The sequence below is a fragment of the Sarcophilus harrisii genome, chromosome 1 (genome assembly GCF_902635505.1).
Source record: "Sarcophilus harrisii chromosome 1, mSarHar1.11, whole genome shotgun sequence".
NCBI classification, from domain to species: domain Eukaryota; kingdom Metazoa; phylum Chordata; class Mammalia; order Dasyuromorphia; family Dasyuridae; genus Sarcophilus; species Sarcophilus harrisii.
The window spans coordinates 90,603,731-90,630,651 of NC_045426.1; the positions used below are offsets into that span (position 1 = coordinate 90,603,731).

General features: G+C 40.1%; 1 protein-coding gene across 5 annotated transcripts in view; it reads left to right on the forward strand.

The window, feature by feature from the left end:
• The window catches only part of KLHL18 (kelch like family member 18), an 80,090-nt gene extending 55,132 nt beyond the window's left edge, over positions 1 to 24,958 (forward strand). For 3 of the 5 annotated variants that reach the window (XM_012543426.3, XM_031960672.1, XM_031960679.1), the window contains 9 exons: positions 42 to 172; positions 1,720 to 1,860; positions 5,239 to 5,437; positions 8,921 to 9,081; positions 13,483 to 13,619; positions 15,037 to 15,274; positions 22,348 to 22,452; positions 22,924 to 23,035; positions 24,000 to 24,958. In XM_012543426.3, coding sequence (XP_012398880.2) covers positions 42 to 172; positions 1,720 to 1,860; positions 5,239 to 5,437; positions 8,921 to 9,081; positions 13,483 to 13,619; positions 15,037 to 15,274; positions 22,348 to 22,452; positions 22,924 to 23,035; positions 24,000 to 24,386 — 1,611 coding nt within the window. In that variant the 3' untranslated portion in view covers positions 24,387 to 24,958. Of the gene's footprint in view, positions 1 to 41; positions 173 to 1,719; positions 1,861 to 3,456; positions 3,561 to 5,238; positions 5,438 to 8,920; positions 9,082 to 13,482; positions 13,620 to 15,036; positions 15,275 to 22,347; positions 22,453 to 22,923; positions 23,036 to 23,999 lie in introns of those variants that run through there. The other 2 variants (XM_003762197.4, XM_031960688.1) reach the window with 2 other exon arrangements.
• The last annotated feature ends 1,963 nt before the right edge of the window (positions 24,959 to 26,921 follow it).

Consider the following 26,921-nt stretch of genomic DNA (forward strand, 5'->3'; position numbering starts at 1 on the left):
TATCCCTCACTTTGTTTTTCTATGGCTTTCTCTCTCTGCAGGTTGGAGATCACAAATTCAGTGCCCACAGGATTGTCTTAGCTGCATCTATCCCGTACTTTCATGCTATGTTTACTAATGACATGATGGAATGTAAGCAGGATGAGATTGTAATGCAAGGAATGGACCCAAGGTAATTACCAGTGATTGTACTATGCATTTACATCATAGAGTCTGCTTCTTGTGGTGGTTTTAATCTTTTCTTTACACTTGTCCTTCAGTACTTGCAGACTTGGCTTATGTGACTGAGAGCAGTGTTTTGCCTTTTTATTTATTTATTTCCTCTGTTCTTTTCCTTATTAGGGGCAGTCTCAGTACATACTGAAAGCTCAGTGCTTGGCAAATGTTATATTTGGATTAGCATCAGTCAGAAATATGAACATTGCTAAGTTTTGATCTGAGCAAAGACAGGTGACCTGCTTCAGGCCACATGTTGCTGTAATAATCTTTTATCTATTTCATAGTCTTGTTGGCTTCCTAGGATTAAACCATTACTGAAAAATCATGTGGGAAACAGTGAGGAGAATGGTCAGAGATCCTGAAATGAGAGATTTCCACATTGTGCATTGGAGAGAAGAGAGTCAGGTTAAATATGTCTATTAAGGAACATAAGAAACAAGGCTCCTAATGTTACCTTGAGATTCAGACAGCTTGATAACCTCCCATTGTGTTTGGATCTGGTAGGGGCAAAAGCCTGCCTACACATAGGATTCTGCTTGATGCATATTAGCTTCTTCTTGCTTTTTAAGACTTTTGCTTCCAGGCGTAGAAGTTACTACCTGCTCTTAGTTGATCTCAGCCATGTGCTAACCCCTCGGTAGTGTTGATATTACTTGAGCCTCCTGATTGCTGCTACCCTTTCCTTAATCATAAGTGAAAGGCAAAGCTCTTAATTGTGTAGTATTATTATTGAAGTGCTTCTGGGGAAAGGAACACACTTGGCATGTCAAGCCATACAAATGACTGGGGCTAGTGTGTTTTCATAGGTGGAAAGGGTGACTCCCTCCAGTAGTGCCCAGATGTTGCAGGAAAGGTCCACTACCATTGACAGGTGTTAGTCCAGCTTGGAATATGTGTTAAGACATAGGGAAAGGATGGTCTTGTTGAACCTTTTCCTTAAGGCCAAATCTTTGGGTGGTGATTTTTCAAAGTGATGTGTGCTCAGGGTCCTGATAGTCCTTGGAGCTAGAGAGAGGGTTAGGGAAACCAGAGAATGGAACAGCAGAAAGTCAGGAGATAAAGGTGAAAGAGTATTTTCTAATGGGCAAGGGGGACTTGAGTGAAGAACATGTGTGTCTGTGTCTATGTGTGTGTGTGTGTTCCCACGTGTATATAGTGGGAAAAATTAGAATCTTAGTGGTATCAGAGAAAGAAAAAATTTGGAGGGGTCTGAAGAGGGGGAATAGGTGCCAAAAATGAAGCAAGGGTATATGAAATTCAGAGAGACTCCAAAAAGACATAGAAGCAAAACTTATTTAGAAATTACTTAACCAGAAGATAACCTTAGATGTGAGGGGAGGGATATTGAGGTCAAGTAGAGCCTACCTAGAGTGAGACAAGACATGTCTCTCATACAGTCTGACTTTGAGCTGGTACATTTTTCTTAGCATCTTGAATGTGAAAGTTGTCAGAGAAACAGCTCTGGTTAACTTTGCTGCTTTTTCCTGTTCTTCACTCTAGTGCCCTGGAGGCTCTGATTAACTTTGCCTACAATGGTCACCTTGCCATTGATCAGCAGAATGTCCAGTCCTTGCTCATGGGGGCCAGTTTCCTACAGCTGCAGAACATCAAAGACGCTTGCTGCACATTCCTCAGAGAACGGTGAGCAGACTCAGAGAAGCCAGCAGAGGAGAGAATGGGCTCCCTTTGCTCTGCAGATTCCTGGTCAGGGTTTCCAGGACCCTAACTGCTTAGGTATTGTTTACATGAAAAAAGCCTGTTGGTAAGAAAGACGGTGCTGCAGAAGTGATATTTTTAAAAATCTGAATGAAGTCACAACTACCCACAGCCAGATTATTTTTCCCAAAATAGCATTTACTGAAAGTTATCCTTCTGCTAAAAAAAAAAAAAAAATACAAAAAAACTGTTCCCATCACTTACAGAATCAAGCTTGAACCCCAGCCTGCAGGGTTTATTGTAGCACCTCCATAACTCTAAACTGTCCTTCAAGGAAAGGCACATTGTGAATTATAGCTAATTATCATGAGATCTGGATCAGTGCAAACTAGAGAGATTATTGAGCTCCTTCCCCTGTGTGGCCAGGGGCAAAGCACTGACTCTCCCTATTCTTCGATTACCTCATCTGGAAAAATGTGGCAAATCCCTGTAGTGTTGTAAGGGTTTATTGTAAGGCTTCAAGGAGGGAATGTGTGTGAGATGCCTCATACACTTAAAGGTGCCCTACAAGTAATAAGGATGGTGATGAAGACAGGAGTCACATGAGCCTCTCCTCCAGCTTGTCGTCTTCTCCCTCCTGCCCGAGTTGTTTTTCCTGCGTGCCTCTCCCCTTTCCTCCTCATTCCCTTGGGAGCTTGTTCCCCCATGGGCCAAGCCCACATTGCAGCTCCAGGCAGCACAACACTTGTGATTGCCCAGAAGGCATGCCAGTCTCCTCCTACTTACAGGTGCTGGTGAGTAGTAGCTGCACACACAAGAGAAGAGTTGTCTTGTGCTGTTGAAATGCACATAAGGAAGCCAAGAGGCAAGGGACACTGTAAATTTAGTGCAATTTTCCATTGTGTAGAGAAACAAACTGTACATGGCAGAACATCATAGTTTCTTGCACAACCCTGGGCCTTACTCTTTTTTTGTATAGTGGGATGATTATATTTGTTGATAATTGTGAGATTTCACAATAAAAAGAAAGTTTAAAAGTGAGCTAAAGTCAGTTTCCCTTGGGCTTCAAATAAAAGCAAGGACCTACCTCATTTTCCAGCTAGATACTTATTGTTCCTTTGCAGGCACTACTCAATGCTCAGGAAAGAAAAGTAAAAACAATTCTGCCTTGATTCAGTTCAGCTGTTTCTTAATGCTGAAGAAGTACTTAGCATTAGCCTGCTTAAAGGAGAATGTCTGGAAAAGGGTTATAGAAACCATGATCTGACAAAAAAAAAAATTAAGACGATTGGGATAATTTCAAAAATTGGTTTGAAAGAGGCAAGGGTGAGCATCTCTGCACATAAAACTTAAGCATATTTTGGTAATACTTCCATAGTACAGTATAACTATGGTCAAGTTTCAAGATGGAATTTTGGGTCCTTTTTCAAGGTTGAAAACTGAGCTCTAGGAATGAAGCTTTCCCATGTAGTGGCATAGGAAAGGTACTTGTGGTTGCTGTTCCAATGTTCCCATAGCTTTTTGGCTTCTACTCTAAAAAGAACATAAGTAGGACCTTCTCAGATGGTAGGCCAAGCAAGCCAATGCTAGACTAAAAGAACTGTCATTTTCATTTGGAATGTTGTGCATATGAGAAAGAGAGAAAGCCAGTTTACTGGATCTCAGAGGGGGAGGAATGATGTCCAGTAAGGCTTGAAAAGATAGGTTGGGAACAGATTGTGTAGGAGAGTTATAAGGACAAATAAAGAAGTTTATGTTTTATTCTTGGTTCATTAGGAAACCACTAGGATTGTCAGATCTACACTTTAAAAATTACTTTGTTAGCAGGATATAGGATGCTTTAGAGTCGTGGTGAGGCAGGGAGACCAGTTAGGAGACTGTTGGGTAAGAGGTAATGGATTACTGAACTGAGGTAGTAGCTGTTATAGTGAAGAAAATGGGTCATATGTAAGAGATGTTGTGAAGGTAGAAACAGCAAAATTTGGCAACTGTTAAATATGTGAACAGTGGAGGAGTGAGCAGAAAAGATGATGATCTTGAGAGACTAGAAAGATGGTGATGTCTTTGACAGAAATAGGGAAGTTTGGAAGAGGGAATAATTTAGAGGGAAAGAGTACATTTCACTTTAGCCTTGTTGAGTTTAAAATGTCTCAAGGACATCTGAATTGAAATGTCTGCCGGCAATTGGTGATACAAGACTTACTCAGGGTGGAGACTAGACCTGGATATATAAATCTTGGAATTGTCTGTGTAAGAGTGTTAAACTCTTGGTCAAACCCATGGTTGCTAATGAGATTATTTATTGGGAGGATAGAGCCTCAGCAAATCTCAGCAAAGCAAAATTTCCTTCTGGATGATGAGATGCTGCTGATAGGCCAGCAAAGAAGACTGAAAAAGAATAGTCAGATGACAGAAAGCCTTTGCAGGCTTTCAAAAAAATGATGAGTTTCAGGTTTTTTCCAGAGCCCATTATTAGAAGAAGCAAAATCCCAGAATTATGCTAAGAATAGCTCCTGGGGCCTGCCTCTTCACCAAGTCTCCATTGTCTTGCTTGGAAATTTCATTGGTACATCATTTCAAGTCTGTTGTCTTTGTGCTTTGTCATTAGATAAGAGGTCCTCTACCTTACTGTTACCATTAATGTCACCCAAGAAGAACCAACAAGAAGAAATCTTCCCTGTTTCTTAGATGACAATTATTCTGGAATTGCTAATGATCTATACAGCGTCAACTCAGAGCAGAGAGCTCTAGGTGTTATTCAGAAAAGGATCTGGGTACAGGGTATTGCTTTGTATTGCTGATGCTCTTCATCAGAAAGAAGTGCATTTGAGAAATGATTTGGGAGGGTCTCCCTGCTTACCTCCCAAGATCACAAGCAAGTTACTGTACCTTTCGCTGCCAAATTTTCCTCAATTTTAAATTGTCAGAGGTTGGGTGGGTGGGGAGAGTGATAATCTCTAAAGAACATTCTTTCCCTTTTGTCAATCCTGTGATCCTAAAATGAAAAGAGACCCAGATCTCTTGAGAATGCCGTGCTATAATTTCAAATGCAGGCTGATTTTCTTCCTCTGCCTGCCAGTGCTTTTTTCTCTATCCCTCCTCCCATTGGCCTAATTCTTTTCACTTCATTGCATTTGCTGATACATAGCTCAGTTTAGAATCCAACTTAAACATCAGATTTTAAATCTGGAAGAGACCTTAAAGATCCCTTGAAGTGACTCACCCAGAATTTAAACAATAATATAAAAAAAAAAGCCAAGATTAAAGCTTTCTTCTGCTCAGAACCTAAGAAATGATTAAAGATTACATCTAAATTTCCCTTCGACTGAGCTCTCCCTTTCTTTCTTTTCCTCACTTCCAAAGGCTTCACCCCAAGAACTGTCTGGGTGTTCGTCAGTTTGCTGAGACCATGATGTGTGCAGTGCTGTATGACTCGGCCAACAGTTTCATCCATCAGCATTTTGTGGAGGTATCTGTGTCAGAAGAGTTCCTGGCATTGCCCTTTGATGATGTCCTTGAATTGGTGTCTCGGGATGAGCTCAATGTGAAATCAGAAGAGCAGGTACTTGGGGAACAGTAAGCTTTCTAAAAGCATTAGGTGGGAACATTGTCTTTTTTCAGTCAGTAGAGAACATAATGCATTTTGTGATGCATCAGTAACTTACTGATTTGACTTTTTGTCCTTTCACATGAGTTCTGAAGAGAAAAGCAGGATGTCTTCCCTCCAGACTGTCATCTCTTTCTGCTGAAATTCTTTTCTCCCTTTAAGATTCAGCTCAGTTGCCACGAGGCCTTTCTGATCCCCTGAGAAAAAGCATTCTCTTCCTCCTTAGAATTTCTCCCACAGTTTCCTTTGCTCTTATCAAACTCTGCCTACACATTTTATATTTGTTTATGTACATGTTGTGTTCCTTATTATATTGTTAGCACCTTATGCACAGGGATTGTATTGTTTTTCATCTTCATAACTCTTATCTTTTGCACAGTGTTTCACATCTAATAAACTTTAATCAATGCAAATTGAATTGAATTGCTTTTCCAAGAACACAACTTAGCTCCCTTCATATATTTATTTATTTTGTCATTACAATATGCATTTCCTGAGTACTTAATATGTGTAGCAGTACCCTGGACTCTGTTTCAAGGGGTGGGAGGTCAGATGCAAAGGCAGGAGACAAGGCATCTGTCCAGAATTTATAGGATTATTAGAGAGATAAGACATGTACACATGTAGCCACAATACTGCATAGACAGTAATTACTACAGGAACTCAGAGGAGGGATAGTCACCTTTGGCTTGGATCATCAGGGAAAATTTCATATAGAATGTGGGATTGAACTGCACCTTGAGGAATACACAAGATTTCACTGCAGGTAGAAGAGAGCAGGCAGGGTGTTCTAGGTTCTAGACCTGATTGGGGATGAGAGGAGCAATGAGAGCAGTAATTAGGGAATAGCACAGGTACAGCTGTGCTCTAAAGGAAGAAAAAGGACTGGGCACACAGTTTGGAGACAGGGAGCAAGAATACATGGATCAGGCTAAGGGTAGTTGGGAGAAAGGGGTGCATTTGCTTCAGGCTCCTTATGCTAGTTGTCAAATGGACTGAAAGTTCAGGAGAGGCCTTTGGAGGACTAGTTTGGAATAGACCCCTTTGTCTAGGGGAAAGCTGTTCTAGAGCTCATATTTCATATAACACTTGATATCTTACAAAGGGCTCTCATAGATGCATTTGATCCTCATAATAACTTGAACATAAATCATGCGGGGATTAGGATTTCCATTTCTTGGATGAGGAAACTGAGCCAGAGGGGCAGAGCTTTGTCCCAAATCAGAGCCTGTAAGTGTTACAGCCTGGTCTTTCAGCTCCAAATCCTGTCGGGCTCTTTGCACACTGCTTGCCCTGAGAGTTTGGGCTTGAGAGCTTTAGGCCCAGCACTAATACTCATTTTTTTGTCTCCTAAGGATGACTAATTTGTCTGCATTGCAGCAATTGGGCAGTGTACTCACCAACATCTCTTTTATCAACCTACTTGTGCCTCAGTTTCCGTGTCTTTGAAATGATAGTGATGACTATGTCTATGATGCTTTATGGTTTATCTTACCACAGACTTGTGAGTTAGGGAGGGTGGGCGTTATCATCTGTTTTTCATGAGGAAACTAAAGGGCTAGAAAGGTTGTTTAAATAACTTGTCCAAGATCCCATAGCTAATAAAGGCCAGAGCCTGGGGCCTTGTCTTTGGGGAACAGATCTGGTATTCCTTGTGAGTCCTGGATGCCTCAGGGCTGGGGTGAGGGCTTTAGAAGGGACTCTTCCTGGACAGATGCTCTTGGACCATAATGTTCATGTGTGGTTAGTGGGTTCCCCCAAAGACCTTTAACATGATCTTGCAAAGTCATTGTGTTTAGTAATATTGGCCCAAGGTAATTTCAAAAATGGGTCCTATTCTGTATACTCCCTTCCTGAATTTGGGGATGTCTGCTCTGCATTCTGCGGTCCTGGGGGCCACAGGGTGGCAGCACAAACAAGAAGTTTGCATCTAGACTCGGCTTCTTTTCTGCAGTGCGACCTGGTATGCAAGCATGGTGGTGTGCTAGCACTTAAACGCCTGGTGAATGAGAATAATAATGATGACTCCTGATGCTAGGTACTGCTCGAAGTGAGCAAAACAGATGTGATTCCTTTTGGTGCTCACTCTGGCCTTTTTAGGAAGAGAAGGTTGAGCCTCAGCAGCGTAACTGCAAAAGAGGGAATGTCTATTCTTTCCACACTTCACCCTTTCCTCCTCATTCTTGATTCTATGTTTAAGTTCACAAGTTCTCAAAAAACTTCTCGTTCTCCCTCCCCATCTCCCCACCGGCTCCTGTGCACTTCTCCTAGCTCCCTTCTGGAACAGGATCATCAACCCACTTGGGTGGCACAGAGGCCATTTGCTCACTTCCCAAATATCACTGTCATCTCAAGTCAGCAGTTTTAGTTTAGTTAGCCAGGACTCTAGGTTGACATGGAGTCCACAGGGACTTACGGAGAGGGAAGATACCACTAGTGTATGAAACCAAAGGAAAGGCGGGAGAGACATGTATGAGGGTCAGGATACTTAGAGATGCTTCTATTTAATGGAAATAAGCGAAATAGGTTTTTGACTTAACAGATTGAGGGGGGAACTATTGATATTTTCATCTATCATGCCCTATTTTGTGACTCTGTAGCAGTCTGCAAGGGTTTATTGAACACCTACTATCTAGTCTGTAGTGAGCTGGGAGCAGTGGGGGTGCAGAAGGCATTATGACCCCATAAAAGAGTGGTTATTTTACAGATGAGGAACCTGAGGCACACAGGGGTTGAGTGACCTGTTCAGGGTCACATAGCTAGTAAGTTTCTGAGGCTGGATTTGAATTCAGGGCTTTCTTACTTCAGGCCCAGCACTCTCTATCCACTGTGGCTCCTAGCTGCCACAACCTGGCACACACTGGGCACTTAATAAATGTTGATTGATCTAATGATTTGTATTAACAGAGGAGAGAAGAAAAGCCATTCAAGAAAAGGGAAGAGTAGAAATGTATAGGCTATAGTGAGCACACCAAGTTGATAGGAGAGTAGCTAGAATGAAGGGTCACATAGTATTATGGTAGGGGACCTTCTAACAGCAGCATTTAGATTAGAGGTAGCAGAAGTTAAGGAGTTTTTTCAGCAGGGGGCCCATATGCTCTTTCAGGGTAGGCCGAGGCCATACAGAGATTAGCTGTGAGAATAGAGAATAAGGAATGAATGTGAAAAGTCAGGTCCTCCTGACTTCAGGGTTGGTGCTCTATCCACTGCACTACCTTGCTGCCCCATGCAATTCTTTTAAATATATTTCCATATATTCATAATTGACTGGACATGGAGGCGGGAGAGGAATCAAAGATGACTTGTAATGATCATCCTGGGAGAATGGTAACACCCTTAACAAAATCTGGGGTTTGTCAAATTCTTATACTTTATAAATAATTTAACTTTCAAAATGAGTTTCTGTAGGCAGTCTGTCATTGCTCTTTTGCCTGGCAGGTATTTGAAGCTGCATTAGCCTGGATTAGGTATGATCAGGAGCAGCGAGAGCCCTGTCTTCCCGAGCTTCTGTCCAAAATCCGCCTGCCCCTCTGCCGGCCTCAGTTCCTGTCAGATCGGGTCCAGCAAGATGACCTGGTACGCTGCTGTCATAAATGCAGGTAAGCAAGGCCCGACTTGAACTCTGTCCTGCTGCTTTCTCTCTCTCTTGGAGGGGCCGTGCTTGCCAAGAGCCCTTAGAGGGCTTTGCTGTTTACATCCCCACTTTATTAGCATCATCTCCTTTCATCCTTACACTATTCTTGTGAGACAGGCAGTCCAAGCATCATCATCCCCATTTTACAGCTCAGGAAACTAACTCTCACAGGACTTGGTTGGGATGTTTCAGCTAATGAGTGGCAGAGATGGGATGTTGCATCTGGTCTTCTGACTCCAAGTTCAGGGCTTGAACTGAAACCAACACTTCCTTTCATTAAAGGTGGCTCTAGATGGCACTTACATTGCCAGTACAGGGAGCAGCATAGGAAGGAATAGAAATATATCCCATGTTAGCAAAGGAACTTCACCTCTGTCACTATATCCTAGGAAAGAAGTGGAGTTCCAGGTTCCATATAAGACTTCTGCCTCACAGAAAGACAGATCAGGACATAGAATAAAACACCCTATTCCTTTTTTGAATGCTTATTCTCTGTTCTTTCCAGACGTCACCCTTTCCTCCTCATTCCTGATTCTATGTTTAAATTCACAGGTTCTCAAAAAACTTCTTGTTCCCCCTCCCCATCTCCCCACCGGCTCCTGTGTGCACTTCTCCTAGCTCCCTTCTGGAACAGGATCATCAACCTACTTGGATGGCATAGAGGCCATTTGCTCATTTCCCAGATACCACTGTCATCTCAAGTCAGGCAGTTTTAGTTTAGTTAGCCAGGACTCTAGGTTGACATGGAGTCCACAGGGACTTATGGAGAGGGAAGATACCACTAGTGTATGAAACCATAAATTATGATGAATAGATGATGACTAGACATGCCAGTCAAAAAGGCCACTGGCCCCACTTTGATATTTAGGTTGGCCTAGCATTTGGCTTTGAAAGTCTACCAGCTTAAAAGTATACTTATCGGCTTACTAAGTTGTTTAGTCACAGTAACCAAATTATTTTTTTTCTCATTCTTAGCCACAACATTTTACCTATTATTTCCTTTTGTTAAAAAAACAAACAAACAAAAACATTCTCAGCATCCTTTTTTTTTTTTTCTCTTTTCTGGGTCCAGTTTATTATCTTCTTCATTTTTCATATTATTACTATCTTGTTTCTTTTTTCTGTTATTATTCTTATGCCTAACTCCCTCTTTTTCCTTCTCTCCAGACCCAGCCACTCTTTCCCTACTTTTTCCCAAGTAGGTCCTTTCTCTCTGTGGACCCAGCCATCTTTTCAAAATGTTTTCTGAAAATTCAATCCTAAGCTTTCTTACAGCATTGTTTATAATGCTTATAAGCAGGTATGTCTATCGTGCGCCTTTTCCACCAGGTATCAAGAATAATTCCTTATAAGATGATACTATGAGCATAGGAAGTTTCCCCCTCCTCACCTCTCCCCAAAAAATGCAACCAAAATTATGTCATGCCTTGGTTCTACCTATCTACCTATCTATCATGCCATGGTGTTGGGGCCTAGCAGGCAATAGAAGCCCAACTCCCCCTCTTTTCTTTTCTTTTTTTTTTTTTTTAATAGTATTTTATTTTTCTAAATTACACGTAAAGAAAGTTTTCAACATTTTTGTAAGACTTTTTGTTCCAAATTTTCTTCCTTCTCTCTTTTACCTCTCCCTTCCCCAAGACAGCAAACAATCTAATATGGGTTAGATATGTGCAGTTCTTTTTTTTTTTTTTTTTTTTTTTTGCTGAGGTATTTGGGATTAAGTGATATGCCGGGGTCACACACCTAGGAAGTATTAAGTATTTGAGATCAGATTTGAACTCAGGTCCTCCTGACTTCAGGGCTGGTGCTCTATCCACTGTGCCACCTAGCTGCCCCATGCAATTCTTTTAAATATATTCCATATTTGTTATGTTGTTCAAGAAAAATCACATCAAAAGGGGAAAAAAATCACAAGAAAGAAAAAAAAAAACCAAAGAGATGAAAATACTATGCTTGGATTCACTTTCATTCTCCATAGTTCTCTCTCTGGATGTGGATGGTATTTCCCATCCCAAGTCTATTAGAATTGCCTTGAATCACCACATTGTTGAAAGGAGCCAAGTCCATCACAGTTGATCTTAATCTTACTATTACTGTGTACAGTGTTCTCTTGATTCTGCTCATTTCACTCAGCATCTTTCCAGACATTTCTGAAATCAGCCTGCTCATCATTTCTTATAGAATAATAATTTTCCATTGTCTTCATATTCCATAACTTATTCAGTCATTCCCCAACTGATGGTAGAGGCCCAATTCTCTGGGCAATCTAAACCATCTCTCAGATTTTTAAGGGAAAGACTTTTTTTCTGAATCTTTTTTCTTTCCACTATTGTTATGTAACTCAGCTCCTGTTATGCTTAAGGAGCCTCCTAATTTATCTTTCTGATTCTAATTTCTTCCCTTTTTAGAGTATTCTGAACATATCAAATCACTGACTTCATTTCTCATTATATTAACCCTCGATTCTGGCTCAGAAACTTTCAGTGATTGCTGCCTGTTCAATCCAGTTGCCTTCAGGATAAAGTCAAGACTTCTTAACCTGACATTCTAAGTCGCTTCTGCTTATTTCTTCACTTTTACCCCTTTCTACTCCTGCTCCTACATAAACTCTTTACTGCAGCCAAATTGCTGTAGGTATCATTCTCCCAACATTCCTTGAGTTTGATCAATCACCTGACCTTTTTTTTGCCTCTCTCATTTCCTGTAATACCCATCTTTATTCTAGTCTATGACAATCTAACTTGTCTCTCAGTACCCATATTGGTGGGAGTGACCTATTGATATGGATACTTTAAGAAGGCTGGGCAGTACCGTCAGTATGAGAATAAAATAGCAGTCAACAGGATTGGAATAGCTGCCTTTTTCTCAATGCTTTATTTGGGTCGGTTAATTTAGAAGGGAGAGCTTTGCCCAAGTCTCAAGTTCAGCTTGTCCTGGTCCTAGAATAAAAGCTCCTGAGTGTTGGCACTCTGCGGGGACTGGCCATCCTGAACAGCCTCTTGGCAATAGAAAGGCTATCCTGTGTCTGGACCACCAATAACAGCTTGAGATTCTGTTGCACTTTAGAATTTACAGAGCACTTCCCTTATGCCAATCCTGCAAGGAGGTTGATAGTATATATATTATCCCCTTTGCCCCTTTTGACAAAGAAAGAAATGGAAGCTCACAAAGGTGAAGTTCTTACCCAGGATTATACAGCAAGAAAGTGTCAGTGCCAGAATGTAAACCAAGGTCTTCTGATTGTAATTTTGTGTCTTCTGTTGTATTACACTATCTCTAGCAACCAAAGGATTAGGAAGAGGAGAAGCCAGTTCTGTGCCCCACTCTCTCTAGTGTGGCTTAGTACTTTCATGTTGTTGGGGTATTTCAACCCGGTCTTCCTAAGACCTGGAATGATTTGTTCTAGGTGACTTAAATTGTTACATTTCATATTGTTAAGTCTTTCCATGCTAGCGAGGATCAGTGTACGTGCCTCCTGGTGACCTGTGCCTTAATCCATAAACGAAAGCTGATTGTGAGCTCAAGGGTAGTGTATGACCTAGTTGGCAGTCAGTAGCTACATCTCTGCCTGTTACTGCTGGGGATTGAATGGATTTTAGATTTAATTGTGCAAGATGATTGTGGGTCAAAACAGTTTAAAGAGAGAGAAGGTTATTACTGATGCTCAGAAGTGTAATATGGCTAGGACTACTAGTCCAAACATTATTGGCTCTATTTAGGTCACTCACACACCTGGATTTGGAATCTCTACCAGCTCACATGTTCACCAGTCCCAGCATTGTTTCTCATGCTCATAATAATGAAATCTTTTCCCTTTCAACCAAATCTTGTGCTTATGTACTTTCCTTTTTCCTAATTCCAACCCCCTTCTTTCTCTTCCTTTTATGAATAAGTTCCCCCTCCTGTGGCACATTCATCGAATCTAACTGCTTTCTGTTCTCTGGTGGTGGATTTTTAATTTCCGTATTGATTTTTTTTCAGTAGCAGATCTTTTGGTTATTAACTTCAGCCCATCAGCAGAGTATAGTTAAGCTCCCAAGTGACTTTTCAAGGCAATAGAATGTGTACTTGTACTTAGCAAGGAAGCATTTGCTTATTCCCAGAAAACACAAGATATAATTGACTCAGGAATGAGCAGATACCTGGAGACTTGCCCTCATTAACTCTGCAAAACTCATACCAGTACACAATCATTCTGCCATTTGGGATCCCTCCAGTTTATGGGCTTTGACAAGTATCCTATTTTTATATGAGAAAGGGTAACATGGGTATTTCTTTTGGGGGTCGAGTTTGTGCTGGAGTTTGACAGTCTATGTCTCGCTTGAATGGGAATAAATCATCTTTCTTACCATGTGCTTCATTTCAGGGACTTGGTGGATGAAGCAAAAGACTATCACCTCATGCCAGAGCGCCGGCCACACCTGCTGGCCTTCAAAACTCGGCCTCGCTGCTGTACTTCCATTGCGGGTCTCATCTATGCAGTGGGGGGGCTCAACTCAGCAGGTATCTTGCAACTCCCCTTTGAAATGGGAATTTTTTTCTTTTGCTTCATTGGAGGTGATTTTCCAGGAGAGTTTAACAGAAGATACTTGCGTTACTTTTGTATACTTACTGATTTTTTTTTTTTTAATGACTTTTTATGTTCTTTAAAGTCCCTGTCAACTCTAAATTAATAATGGAGTTAGGTGGGTAGGATTTCATGTTAGAGGGCAGGTTTGTAAATACAGAAGTTACTTACCCCAAAGAGTCAGCCTTTTTCTCCCTAATCCTTAATAATCTGGTTTATTCTGGGAGATGGAGATTGAGTACTTATTGAGTATATCTTTTCCACTGTATTTATAATTAGAAATTGTTCACCTATTTAAAGGGAGAGGAGAGAATAAAGAAAAAAATCTAATAATCATGCCATTTCTGAGACCAGCACAATTTAGCCAAGTCTCTAATATGAGAGCTTTTAGAAAATAATTAGTCCATTTACTTTCTGAAAGCTTTCTTGCTAAAAATTCACCTAAATTGGATTATTCCAGGTTCAAGTTGCTACTCAGTGCTTTTGGTAAGCAGTTTCTGCCATTTCTTTTCTTTTATACTCTTCACTCTCCCTGTCCAGGGATTTTGTGGATGATACAAAGGAGGCAATCCACTTTCTTCCTTTTGGGTTAGTAGCAGCACAATCTGAGAAATCTACCCCAGCCCTGGTAACTCTGAAGCAGTGTAGGTCTGGAATGGCCACTGCCCTTGCGAATGGCATCCAGAAGAAAATGTATATACTGAACTCTCTGGAATAAAAGAATATAGATCATATCTAAGACATCATAAGGTGAGGAAACTCCCTCCACCAAAGCAATCACTTTGTCTAGTTCCTAAAGCTTCTAGAGATTAACAGACACCAAGTATCTCTGTAGGTGTTGGATGCAGGACTTGAGGCTCCCTGGTCTCTCTTCAGGCCTTTCTGGTCTCAGGGTAGATCTCGTGTCCTCTGGGTCTTGCTGCCTTTGGAAGGTGGTTATTATCTAGAGATGTGTATGTCTCTCCAGCCCTTAAAGCTATGGTTCTAACAGGAAACTCTGTGTAACGGTCATGGGGGATTACATTAAGGGGCTGCTTCTCTGCCACTAGTTCTGAGCCAGGAGTTTCCTTGATGGAAACCGATGTTCAGTACTGAAAACTATTCTCTACTAAGGGTGAAATGGGCCTTATGTTTGTCTAGTGTCCTAAAAAGGATAGCATGAGCAAAATTTTCACAATGGTAATCAATACCCACAAATGAAGGAAGCTTGTATTTGAAAAGGTATAGGACAGACCTAGTGTCTGTGATATTTTGTCATTCTGCAACCAGTTAGAATGAAGTGAATGCTACGCTTCATCATTTCCCATAAGTAGCAAGCTAAATGTATGGGATCAGTTGTTTTAATTTGAGTAGCAAATTTTTATGCAGGTGATTCGCTGAATGTGGTCGAAGTGTTTGACCCCATCGCCAATCGATGGGAGAAGTGTCAGCCCATGACAACAGCCCGTAGCCGCGTGGGAGTGGCTGTGGTCAACGGGCTCCTGTATGCCATTGGAGGATATGATGGCCAATTGCGGCTGAGTACTGTGGAGGTATACAACCCTGAGACAGACACGTGGACCAAAGTGGGCAGCATGAACAGCAAGCGAAGGTATTTGGACTGTGAATTCTTCCCTGTTTTTCCATTTTTTTAAATTTAGTAAATATTTGTTAAATCTCTGTTCAATGAGGATTGCATAGAAGTAAAACAGAACTTAGAACTTAGGGGGACCTTAGGGACCATCTGGGTCAAGTCCTTTTTTTATTGAGGAGAAAAGTAAGACCCACACTTTATCACAGTGCTCATAAGGGACTCTGGGTCTCACTTGGACAGTCCTTCTCCTGTGTCTGTTCCCCCTCCCCCAAAGACACATAAACATGGAAAATGAAATAGAATGGAAGTTCTACCTAAGTCTTAAAGTCAGTAAATGCTGCAGGAACTCTGATGAAGGAGGGATTGCAGGAAGCCTGAGGAGTGAGGGGAGGCCCTTGGACATTCTATTGCAGGCCCAATTTGAAGTCACACATCCCAGACCTCAGGTGATTTAGCCTCTTTCTCTACAAAAGGAGGAAATTGATGGCATGGCTCCTGAGGTCCTTGTCAACTCTAAATTTATAATCTTAAGAAAAAACTTCAAATGGATTTAGGTGGGTAGGATTTCATGTTAGAGGGTAAGTTTGTAAATGCAGAAGTTACTTACCCAAAAGAGTCAGCCTTTTTCTACCTAATCCTTAATTACCTGGCTTATTCTGGGAGATGGAGATTGAGCAAGTGTTCTGCCTTGTGTACCATTGACTAATAGGGACCTGCCTTCAATTCTGACTTTGGGATTGTGTCCTGTCTGATGCTACTTTGGGTGACATAAGCTGACTCAGTGAGCTGAAAAGTGCTATAACCAGCTTTCTGGGTGCAGAATCAGGAGACCTGGATTCGAATCTCAGCTCTCCCAGCACATGGTGGGAGCCTGGCCAGTTCATTTCACTTTCTGAAGATAAATCTTCTCATCTATAAACTGACAAAGATAATACTTGTACTGAGAGGCAAGATGATATAGGACATATAGGATTAGCAGCAAAATCAGAAAGGCCTGGATTCAAATTCTGCTTCTCACTTGTAATAGCTGTATGAGCATGGTAAGGTCATTTAACCTCTTAGGTCTTTAGGGAAGCCTCAAAGACTGTAAGTTAGAGATGAGTTGCTGATCTGCATTGGTTTACATATTAGAAATTCTCCTTCCCAAAGAAAGTTTTCCCTCCTAAATAGGAGGAAAATGCACATTCTACACGTTCTTGATGTTCTGTAATGATTTCTGTAAATGATAGAGTACTCTAAAAATGCTCATTACCAGTATGAATGTTCTCTATCACAGTTACTTTCTCTCTATCCCTCACTTTCTTTTTCAGAAATAAGACCAGTTTACCTCTGTTTTAAGGCTTTTTGTTACATAAAATGGTTAATAGTAATATATCATATAATTGAAAGCATTTGTGTAGATAAATGTGGTGATTTCTTTTCTAATTAAAGAAATAATGCTTATGTTTATGTCCAGAGATAATGAATCTGTGCTTTTTTTTGTGCTATTCAAATCCTACTTAGAAAAGGATTAAACTGTGGTCTGTCTTGGAAACAAAGCATTATATATAACTCACTTCTCAAAACCCACTAGTTCATGCTATGTCTGCACTTTCTTCCCACCACTGATGCTTTTGGGGACTTTCCTCTTCCCACTCTTTGGATATAATATAGCATTTTTGTGACCTTAAATGTTCCATTGTCCTGTATCTCCAAAGTTTAGTTATTTTTCTGACTTTTATTTGGAGAGGAACTATAATGAAGAGAAGTTGCCAGTCATGCTACTGATCTAGTTACTTTCTATTTTTGAATAATGCTCTGTTATTTAATAGTTTTAATATAGCTCTATTTTATTCTCATTAAATTACAGGCTTCGTTAAAATGTTCTTGTCTTTTTTCAGGCGTTCCCTTCCTACAGTGCTTTTTGGAAGAACTTTCTTTCTCCAATGGTTTTTTCCTCCACTCATCATTTGAGGCTTAGGTCAAATGCTACAAGCTTTTTGAAGCCTTCCTTCTAAGACACCTTCCCCCCTCCCCCTCCCCCCAGCTCCATACTAATATCTTCCTCCTCTCAACTTACTGGCTAGGCCACTTACTTAGCAATTGTACTGCTTTTGACACCTTTTGTATTTCACTTCTGTACCATTTGCTATTTATAGGCTGATTAATGGGCCTAAGATTAAGTATGTTTAATGTTGGTGTTTCATCCACAAAAACTTAGAGAAAACATTGTTTGCATTTTCTCTCTCCTTGAATGCTGTGGGATAGTGGGGTAAAATAAACAGAATGTGGACCAGAGAGCCAAAAGAACCATGCCTTTATCTAGATCATGTTGTGCAGTTTCACATTGTTATCAGTGACTTGGGTAAGTAAGTAAATGGCATGCTTATCAAATTTTCAGATAAAACAAATAAACCTGAGAAGGAAAATTGCTATCTTAGTTCACACATTAATATCTGCCAAGTATTGGGAGGATTCAGAAATGGTCCCTGTCCTCTGAGAGCTTATATTCTATCAAGGGTGGGAGGTCAGGGATACAGGGTGTTATTATGTACATATATAAGTACATATAGAGTATAAACAAAATTTAGTCCAAGGTGATTTTGTAAAGGAGGAAAGTTATTAACATCTGGAAGAAAGGGGGATTAGGAAAGGCTTTGTGTAGAAGATGATGGGAATGGTGATGAAGAGGAAGTCCATTTCAGATATTTGAGGCAGAGCCAGTGCAAAATATAGAGATGAGTGATAGGGAGTTGTGTTGAAGAACAACAAGAGAACCAATTTGATGAGACTGTAGAATGGATGAGGACTGGAAAGGAAGGTTAGGGCCAGGTTGCAAAGGATGATTCTACCTTTCAAGCTGATATCAAATCATTGATAAAATTATTCAATTTTTTCTACCTCTCTAAAGAGAACTTTTTCTTTAGTGTCTTCTATAGCTGTGCCTCATCCATATCTCTCCATCTTTACCACAAGAATTCCATGAAAGATTTGGGCCACATGTTTTGATAAAACCAGATAATTCAAATATATATCATTTACCTGATCTATCATGAGCCCAGTGATGAGGTCACAATAACATGGAAGACACTGGCACCAGCATGGCATGCCCTCATCAAAGAAGGTGCAGTGCTGTATGAGCAAAGTAGAATTGAATTAGTCCAGAAGAAACGTGAAATGTGCAAAGTCAGAGAATCTGTCCCAAATATTCATAGGGATTGTTTGTGTGTCATTTGGTCTTCTTTGAGAACTAAGGACATCAACCAACCAACCAGTCATAAGTCTAGTGATCTTGTCAAAAATAGGAAATAAGGTTAGCTTCCATGACTTACTCTTTTTTGAAATAGCATTTTAAAAAATTACATATAAAAATATTTGTAAACATTTATTTTTTTAAAAAAAAATTTAAGCTCTTATGACCGAAGGCCTATAAAACTATGCACTCTCTTTGATCTAGCAATAGATCATAAGATCTCAAGAGATCATAAAAAAAAGGAAAACGACCCACATGTTCAGAAATATTAGCAGCTCTTTGTTGTGGTAACAAGGAATTGGAAAATGAGTACATGCCCATCAGTTAGAGAATGGCTGAATAACTTCTGGTTTATGAGTGTAATGGAATATTATTGGGTTATAAAAAATGATGAGTAGACTGATTTCAAAAAAGCCTGGAAAGACTTATATGAACTGATGCTGAATGAAGTGAACAGAACCAGAAGATCACTGGACCAAGAATATTATGTAGAATCTGATCAACTCTGGTAGACCTGATTCTTCTCAGCAATACATTGATCCAAGACGATTCCAATAGACTTGGGATGGAAAATACTATCTGCAACCAGGGAGAGAATTATGGAGACTGAATGCACATCAAAGCATACTATTTTCATCTTTTTTTTCCTTTTCCTTTCTCATGGTTTCCCTCCTTTTGTTCTGATTCTTCTTTCACAAAATGACTAATATGAAAATATGTTTTAAATGATTGAACATATACAACCTATATCAAATTGCTTAGTGTCTTGGGGAGACTAGAAGGAAAAAGAAAAAAAAAACAGAAACTCAAACTCTTTCAAAAATGAATATTGGAAACTATTTTTACATGTAATTATGAAAATAAAATACTATTGAATTAAAATAGAAAAATAAAACAGAAAAATTTTTAAAAATGAAATAAAATTTTGAGTTCCTGTTTTTTTTTTTCTCCCTCTCAACTCACCCCCTTCCCTAAAATGGTAAATAATATAATTTATATTTATAATATAGGAGTAGATATATGCACACACACACATATATATATATATATATATATATATATATATATATATATATAATCATGTAAAACATTTCTATATTTAGTCAGACTGTGAGAAACAATCTAAAAGGAATAGAACATGGGAAAAACATGAAAATATTATGTTTCAGTTTGTTGTCTGGATGTGGATAACATTTTTCACCATGAGTCTTTTAGAATTGTCTTGGGTCATTGTATTGCTGAGAAGAACTAAGTTATGCATAGTTGATTATACCACAGTGTTGCTGATACTGAAGACGATGTTCTCTTGGTTCTGTTTATTTCACTTTGCTTCAGTACATATAAGCCTTTCCAGATTTTTCTGAAATCTGCATTTTCATCATTTCTTGTAGCATAATAGTATTCCATTACATTTATAACAACAACTTGTTTGGGCATTCTGAAGTTGATGGACATCCCTACTATTTCTAATCTTTTGCCTCCACTAAAACAGCTGTTGTAAATATTTTTCTATATGAAGATCCTTTTTTTTCATGACTCATGACTTGTTATTTTTTCCCCTCAATAGTATTTTTTCTAAATACATATAAACACAGTTTTCAGCATTCGTCTCTGTAAAACTTTGTGTTCCAAATTTTTCTCCCTCCCTCCCTCAACTCCCCTTTCCCCAACACAACAAGCAATCTGATATAGGTTAAATATGTGCAATCCTTTTAAACATTTTCATATTTGTCATTTTGTACACCAAAAATAAGATCCCAAGAGAAAAAAACAGAAGGAAAAAAAAGGTGCAAAGGCTAAATCTGATTATCCTCCCACTCCGGCCCCACTTTTCTCTCCTCTGCTCCTAGAATTCAATTCCAATTATTTCAGCAATTCCTCATTTGACCTTCTTTCTGCACCTTCCAAGATTTGGTGACTCTCTTTTTTTCCCTTGTATTTGACCATGTCCCTTGCAAGATGTGGCCCCTAGGACTTGATCAGGACAATGGCCTTCCATTAAAGGCTCCTCACCCTCTCCGTCTTAGCTTGCTATGGGGTTTTAAAGTTTTCAAAAGGATTTACAAATACAATCTTATTTTATCCTTATAATGACCGTGGGAACCAGTTACTATTCACTCCATTTTACAGACAATGGATGGACTGAGGTGCAGAGTGCTGTTATTATCCCCATTTTACAGGTGGGGAAATTAGGCCTGGCACAGGTGGATTGCTTCATGCAGCCACACAGCTAGGAATACCTGAGGCAGCATTCCAAGTCGGCCTGGCTTCCACTCTACTTGCTGAGCCACTAGAGCCCATAGCTCTGCCTTTCTCTGTCAGATGGCTGTTCTCACCTCCTCCTCTTCTTACTCACTTCTCCTCTTTTGCAGGGTGACGCTTGACCTCCTCACTCAGGTCTCTGAAGCTGCCAGTGATTTCTTGCTAAATCTGATGGTCTTTTCTGAGCCTTAAACCTCAGCCTGGCTGCCATTTTTGACCCTGCTAACTGCCTCATCATCTGGAGTTTTCATGACGCTCCACTTTCCTAATTCAGTTCTTAGCAGCCTGCCCACCCCTCAGCCTCCTGTCCTGCTTCATCTTCCAGATCTCGCCCCCAACTGTTGGTATTCTCTGAGGTTCTGGCTAGGCTTTCTTCCCTTTTTCTCTCTTGGAAACCACATCATTTCCCATGAGTTTAACTATTATTTCTCTGTAGATGACTCTCAAATTGAGTATCCAATCCCAGTGTCTCTCCTGAGCCTAAATCCTGTTACACTTTTTTTTTTTTTCCAAATTTGATACCAGAGATGTTTTAAGTAGAAGTCTAAAACTGAGCTCATAGACTTTCTTCCTTGAACCCCTCTTCCAAACTTTTCTATTTTTCTCTGGTCCCTAACCCCACACAGTTAATCAGTTGCCAAATGTTGCTGTTTCTTCTTACACCACTTCTCTTGTACCTGTCCCTTTCTCTTCATGGCATAATATCAACTTAATTCAGGCCCTCATCACAGTTCACCGTTCACCTAGATTATCTCAGCAGTATCAGACTTGGTTTCCTGCCTCATTCTCTCTTAAGAGCAGATATGAACACATAGCTCCCTTTATCTCTAGGATAAAATATAATCTCTTCTGCTTAGCTTTTAAAGCCTTACACAACCTGGTCCTAAACCTAGCTTTCCGATTCATTGGACAAAATTCCCCTTCCTATACATCTCAGTGCAGTTATACTTGCTTCCATTTGTTCTTCATACCTCTCTGGCCAGTTCCCATGGGCTGGAATGCATTTCCCGCCTCTCTACAAGTCAGAATTACTTTTATATTTTAAGATGCAGTTTAAGCACCATCTTGTTTGTGAAGGCTTTCTTGACCCTTCCCCACTATTGCTGGAACCCTCCTTCCTCTCACATTTGTACTTTACTTTGTATTTATTAAATTTATGTTTATGTTGTAGGTATATATGGATATGGATATGTGTTAATTATGAACTTGTCTCACTATTAGAGTGTAAATTCATTTTTAGTAGAGGATATTTTTCTTCTTTGTACTTATATCTCCAGTGCCTGGCACATAGTAAGTACTTAATAAATACTTGTTGATCAATTGATTGAAGATTGAATATCTACTGCATATTCCTTCCAAAATGCTCTATCAGATTTATAAATAGGATCAGAGAGAGGAAAAGAGCTAAAAGGGACCATAAAGAAGAAAGCAGGGTCTCTGAGAAAAGAAGTGACTTCACCATAATCACAGTTAGTTTGTGAGCTGGAATCTGATATGATGGCTTGTAGTCTCTTGATTGGGTGCTTTGGGTACTAATATAGGAGGCAGAATGTGGATGTGATTTACTAATGCCTGCTCTCCTGTGCTTGTGTTTCAGTGCTATGGGAACAGTTGTGTTGGATGGACAAATCTATGTCTGTGGTGGATATGATGGCAACTCTTCCCTCAATTCTGTGGAGACATACTCCCCTGAAACAGACAAGTAAGAGCACCCAGCTCAGCCTGGTGCTTTTTCATACCTTTGCTACATGAACATTTGGGGGGTTGAGCTTACATGAAGTTAAATGAGTTATGAAGGATTCAAGAAATGTGCTGCTTTGGTACCCAAAGACTCCATTTGCTCCTTTAACTTCGTATATTTATAGAAATTCAGGATCAGTGTTTTGAATGAATCAAAGATTTAAAAGTTCACAAAGGAGAGGAACAATTGAATAGATCATTTAAGGACAATTTAAACTTAAACTCTTTGTTTTATTGAAATACTTTGGTTATATTGCTAATGTATGGCAACAAATATGGATAATTTAATTGAGTTAACTTTGTGTTGAAGATCTATGCAAAGCTCATATTACAGTGTCTTCTTAGCTCTAACCAAATGCTTCTGAAGAGCAGAGAAGCCCAGCAGACTGACTGAATATAATGTATACTTTTTTTGCTTGACTATTTCTTAAAGGTGGACTATAGTAACCCCAATGAGCTCAAACCGAAGTGCAGCAGGTGTCACCGTATTTGAAGGCCGAATATATGTGTCTGGAGGACATGATGGTTTACAGATATTCAACAGCGTGAGTCTCTATTTCTTTTTGAGTTTGGGGCTCTTTATTCCCATTCCTAAGCATGTGTTCCTTATTTCATTAGGTATTAGTTTGTCACCTGCAAAAATGATGACAAGGAATTGCCTAGGAAAACAAGTTTTGAAGGGAATACAAGTCACCTTACTTAATACATAGTTAGTTCCTAACTTCCAAAGAATTAGTACAAATACAAAAGAAAAACAAAACCAAATTCCTCATTATTATTTCTACCATTTCCACCTTAAAGCACATTTTCTATCCCCTCCTGTTTATGGTATCTGATATTTATTAGGTCACCATTATGTACAAGACAATCTCCTATTAGCTAAGTTTCTGAGCAGTTTTTAGTATCATTTGATTTTTTTTATTGTATTTTTTAAAACAATATAACAAACTAATGTTAAATCTCAGTGAAAACTATCTTCAATTTAAAAATATTAATGATGACAATGTTTCCCTTATTCCTCCCATTTCCCCTTCTATTCTTGGTTTACTTCTCTTCTATGATATGTCCTTTATAGTAGTCAGTGTGCATATTGTTGTCCTGATTCTACTTTTTTTACTGTGTTTGTTTCATCTCTTTCCATAATTTCTTTATATTCTTTAAATTGCTCATTTCTAGCGATCTTAAAATTTCCTTACATTAAAGGACCATAATTTGTTCAAGATTTTAATTCTGTTTGACACGTACAATCAGTATTTGTACTTAAAAAGGCTAACCTGCCCTTAAACAGCATACTCCACAGTTCACTTGAGAAGCAGGGGAGCAAGGTAAGCCCCATAATATGGCTGAGGAATTTGAGGATCAGACAAGATCATTGTGTGTTCATATGAGTAACAGAGTTTAGCCTAGAATCCTCCAGTGGTCAATGGGAAGAGAGGAAACGGTGCCATGGGACATCATAGATTTAACTTCAAGTGGGGACTGAGATCCAGTTTTCCTTTGTCCCTACAGGTGGAATATTACAACCATCACACAGCCACCTGGCACCCAGTGGCCAGCATGCTCAACAAACGTTGCCGTCATGGAGCAGCCTCCTTGGGTAGCAAGATGTTCGTCTGTGGGGGATACGATGGTTCTGGCTTCCTCAGCATCGCCGAGGTCTACAGTTCTGTGGCAGACCAGTGGTATCTGATTGTTCCCATGAACACACGCCGGAGCCGAGTCTCCCTAGTAGCAAACTGTGGGCGCTTGTACGCCGTGGGAGGCTATGACGGACAGTCCAACCTGAGCTCAGTGGAGATGTATGACCCAGAAACAAACCGCTGGACGTTCATGGCCCCCATGGTGTGTCACGAAGGAGGGGTGGGGGTGGGCTGCATTCCCCTCCTCACCATTTAGAGCAGGAAGTGGGACGTGGGGTGGGGGTGAAACCATGGGTTTATCCTTCAAGTGACAATCCTGGGAAGAAGCAGCGCATCTCCTAGGGGTGTAGTGTGGAATCACAGGAGGTACAGTTTTTCAGGTGCTTAAGTCATCACCACACGGCCCTCTGGCCCGACAGGCCACGATCACTGAAACGCACAACACGAAGCTGTCACCATTGGGCTTTCCGTGGCTTGCCATCTCATGGTGCAGCACCCTCCTCAGTAGCTGATGCCCATGAAATGCTCCACTCAGATCCAGCTCCCACACTTCAGCTTGCCCAAGGGGCTCCGAGTCCTTCCTAGTTTGGCTTCATGCCCAGCACCTATCCTTGGCTGGATATTTTCTAGCCACAATGTGTGGGATTTTACATGGAGCAGCTGCAGTGGCCCAACCCTGTGTAACGTGTGGGTCTGTGGTTGAGAGAAGATGTACACTCTGTGTGTTCAGGGCAAATGACCCTAATAACAGTGCAGTATATTTAATGGCAGCAGCTTGTCTGTTGCAAAAAAAAAAAAAAATCATGTTCCTTCTATGATAGAGTAGAGCACATAGGATTATATCCTTACATAGGTGTATGAGGGGAAACGGATAGGTTTTTCTCATGTTTTAGGTTGGGGTTTGAATGTGGTTTTTTATCTTGATCTGGACAAAACAAAAAGGACACTTGAAAGCTAGACTGAAGAATATGAATTTTTTTCTCTCCTTATTTTGGAAAGAAAATGGAATTTTTAAAAGTGAACCACTTCTTTGGGTTTGCAGAAAGGGAAAAAAAATGGATAAAAGACACAAGCAGCAAACCTTTGTATAAAACAAAGAACTGCCAAACATTCAAAGAAATGCACTTATGCAGGTATGAAATATAACAAATTTTCTGGGACTTGGTATGTACATGGAATCCAAGCTGGGCTTTGGCCTGTAGTATACCAAGAACTGGTTTGTGATCTAATCCAGTATCAAAGGCAGATATTTAGAGCTGAGAGATTTAAATTTGTCCTTGGACTGGATGTGTATCACATAGGGAGCATAGTGCAACAAATGCACAGAAGTTTTTAATTGTAGGTACAGCAGGTCTGGAACCTTTTGCTCCCTGCTCAGCCATCAGTCACTTTTCTTGGTGCTCCAAGAAGTCAGCCAGGGCTCCTAAGTCCTTTCATTACTTCATATTCTCTAAGGATGGACTCACAGCTCTTGTTTCTATCCAACTTCTTCAGTTTTCCTTTTATTCTCACTTTTACCTTCTGGTCATTAGGAAAACAGCAGGACTGTATTCGACCCTCACTTTTCAGGTCTTAGTTCCTGCATTTGTCCTTTTCGTGATATGTACATCAATGATTCTGTGGTAGCTCCAGAGTTGGATACAACTACTAGCCAACTGAATCCTTTACCCTCAGCTTGCCATTGGGTCTGCTGTGCTTCCAACTGGTCTATAATTCCAAGGATTTGTCTTTTTTTTGTTGTTGTTGTTAATAAATGTCCTTGGCAGACCAGTAATGCAGACCATTTGGATTTATGCAAGGTGGGTGTATGGCATGCAGAACAAAAATGCTAAGAAACAAAAAACCAGCCACCCTTTTTTCACCTCTTAAGTTCTGTTTTTCTATGTGTTTCCATAGCTCTACCAAGGGACTCACAATGAGAGTCCAGCCTCTCCTCCACTTCTAGTTGGGACCTTTAACATAATAAAGTGAGTTTATGAACAAGAGAGCACCCTGCAGATTGCTGACACTGTTTCTTAAAGAACTTTTACTATAGCAGGGAAGTCAAATTCCCTGGTTATTTCTGGGGCTTGCTGGGGATTCAAAGGCTTTCCCTATCCCACTGTCTTTTGTAACAGAGCCAGAACAAGTTGGGAAAATAAAATGAGACTTGTAAGTGTGTGCATGATGGAGTTTTCCTTTCACTTCTGATGTCAAAATTGATTTTATTTAAAAAAAAAAACAGTTCTGCTAGAAGACAATGGAGGTGAAAATGACACCTTATTCTTGGAGTAAGTAGTAAGGTGGTCATTGTCTAGAGCGATGGAATTAAGAGAACCAGACTGGAATAGTCATAGGGTCACAGATTTAGAGCTAAAAAGGATGTTACAGAGGACATCAATCCAATTTTTTCATTTTGTTTTTAGACAATTCCCCCCGCTTCCCCCTGCCCCTCCCCCGAGATTAGGTGACTGGCCCAAGACCACATATTCAGTTTTCAAACCCAGAGTCTTTGGTTTTAAAACAGTATTCTGTCTTATACACCATAATGGATTCCCCTTTCCCAATTGATGATCCATACCCTACCCTATGTTCCACATTTGGTTTTGTTTGGAGGTTTAGAATGTATGTCTTTTTGTGTTGAAAGCCAAAGAGAAAATAAAGAAGCAAAAACAATTCCATTATACTTTTCCCTTTTGCTGACATACAAGGATTGCAAGGAGGGGGAAGGGAGGAGAAACCAAGTTGGAGTTTTGGGGAAGAGCTCTTATAGGAGTCAGGAACTGTATAGAAAGACACCTTCTCTGCAACA